The sequence below is a fragment of the Zingiber officinale genome, chromosome 10A (genome assembly GCF_018446385.1).
Source record: "Zingiber officinale cultivar Zhangliang chromosome 10A, Zo_v1.1, whole genome shotgun sequence".
Lineage (NCBI taxonomy): Eukaryota > Viridiplantae > Streptophyta > Magnoliopsida > Zingiberales > Zingiberaceae > Zingiber > Zingiber officinale.
This window is the reverse complement of record NC_056004.1, coordinates 30,383,708-30,385,063: the sequence shown is the minus strand read 5'-3', so window position 1 is coordinate 30,385,063 and position 1,356 is coordinate 30,383,708. Positions and strand designations below refer to the sequence as shown.

The 1,356-nt window shown below is 48.0% G+C and overlaps 1 protein-coding gene across 1 annotated transcript; it reads right to left on the bottom strand.

The window, feature by feature from the left end:
* Positions 1 to 311: 311 nt before the first annotated feature.
* Positions 312 to 1,090, bottom strand: LOC122026568 (leucine-rich repeat extensin-like protein 3). The gene is made up of 2 exons (XM_042585304.1): positions 1,048 to 1,090; positions 312 to 994 (listed from the first exon to the last, which is right to left on the bottom strand). Exons 1-2 carry the CDS (start codon positions 1,088 to 1,090, stop codon positions 312 to 314), a joined length of 726 nt encoding a protein of 241 aa, XP_042441238.1.
* Between the last annotated feature and the right edge of the window lie 266 nt (positions 1,091 to 1,356).

Sequence of the window (1,356 nt, the reverse complement as noted above, 5' to 3'; positions counted from 1 at the left end):
TCCTCAGCAACTAATTCTGGACAAAATCTGGCCAACCGATTAAATTCGACATTGTATTTTATCATCGTGCGATTGCTCTGCCGAAGACTCAGAAAATCCTGTTGGCGTGTCATCTGATATGACCGTGGGAAGTATTGGTTCTCAAAAGCCTCTCTAAATTTCGCCCAAGTGATGTGTTGCTCGCCTATAATCGAACGCTACGTATCCTACCAGATGTCGGCTTTGTCCCATAAATGATAAGCAGCTAGCTCTGCCTTCTCCCACTCGGAGCAAGCCATATAGAAAGTTCACTCCAAAGTCTCTATCCAAGACTAAGCTACACTCGGATCTGTCTCTCCGCGAAATAGCATGAATCTGCTCTTCATCGACTCTGCCAAAGCTTGGATCCGAGCTCGTGCTGCAACCATATCAGTAGGGTGAATAGGGATCGCCGCGAGAACTGGTGGAACCACTGGAGCTGGTACTACAAGTGGTACCGCTGGATAGGTCGAGGGAGGTACCCATGGTGCTGTTGCATAAGCGAGGGCAGGTACCACTGGTGGCACTGCAGGATCAATATATGCAGGAGCAGCTGGAGGTACGGTAGGTGGTGGTACCAGATAAGGAGCAACTGGTACTGCTGGTGTGGGTGCCGAGTATGTAGTAGGCACAAGTGTAACCGGTGTTGCTGGTGCCAGATACGTAGTAGCAGGCACAGGTGGCGGTGGTGTCAGGTACGTAGTAACAGGAACTGCTGGTGGAGGGGCCGAGTATGTCGCAGATGGTACTGCTGGTGGTACAGTGGATACTGTAGGTGTGGGTAACTTTGGAGAATGAACCGTCAAAATCCGAGCGCCCGACGCGCCCGCAGTATCATGAGAAGTCTGTCCCTGATTGACAGCCTCAATCCCAATAGACCTCTTTGGCGACTCCGTCGCCAAAGACTCCAACGCCCTCTTGCATGGTCGTCCTTCACCACGTCTCGGTATGGGAACACATGTACCTCGCCTTATATCTGTTAAATTTATTACCCAGGTATTAATACAAGTACTAAAGTAGTCAACATACCTATTTGCCGTCTGGAGATATTTCGTCGCTGTCCAGTTCCCATTTATGACCTCGGAACTCTGAAACGAGAAAATCGACAAAAATCCATACAAATCTAAAACAAAATTCCGAAATATAAACATAACAGAAATCCATACAAATCCGAAAATACCCAGATTGACTCGTAAAACCTGGCTCTGATACCAAATAAATTGTCACACCCCAGGTAGTCCTTACCAGAAGAAATTTCGACAGCATCTCCCCTGTACGGATGACAATCTGAGACTTATATACATAGCCCTTAGGGCTCACACTCATCAGCCAACACGA

Coding starts and splice junctions, on each gene's coding strand:
- LOC122026568 (XM_042585304.1), bottom strand. CDS start 1,090: ATGGGAACTGGACAGCGACGAAATATCTCCAGACGGCAAATAG. Junction 995..1,047: donor TATCTCCAGACGGCAAATAG/GTATGTTGACTA, acceptor TAAATTTAACAG/ATATAAGGCGAGGTACATGT.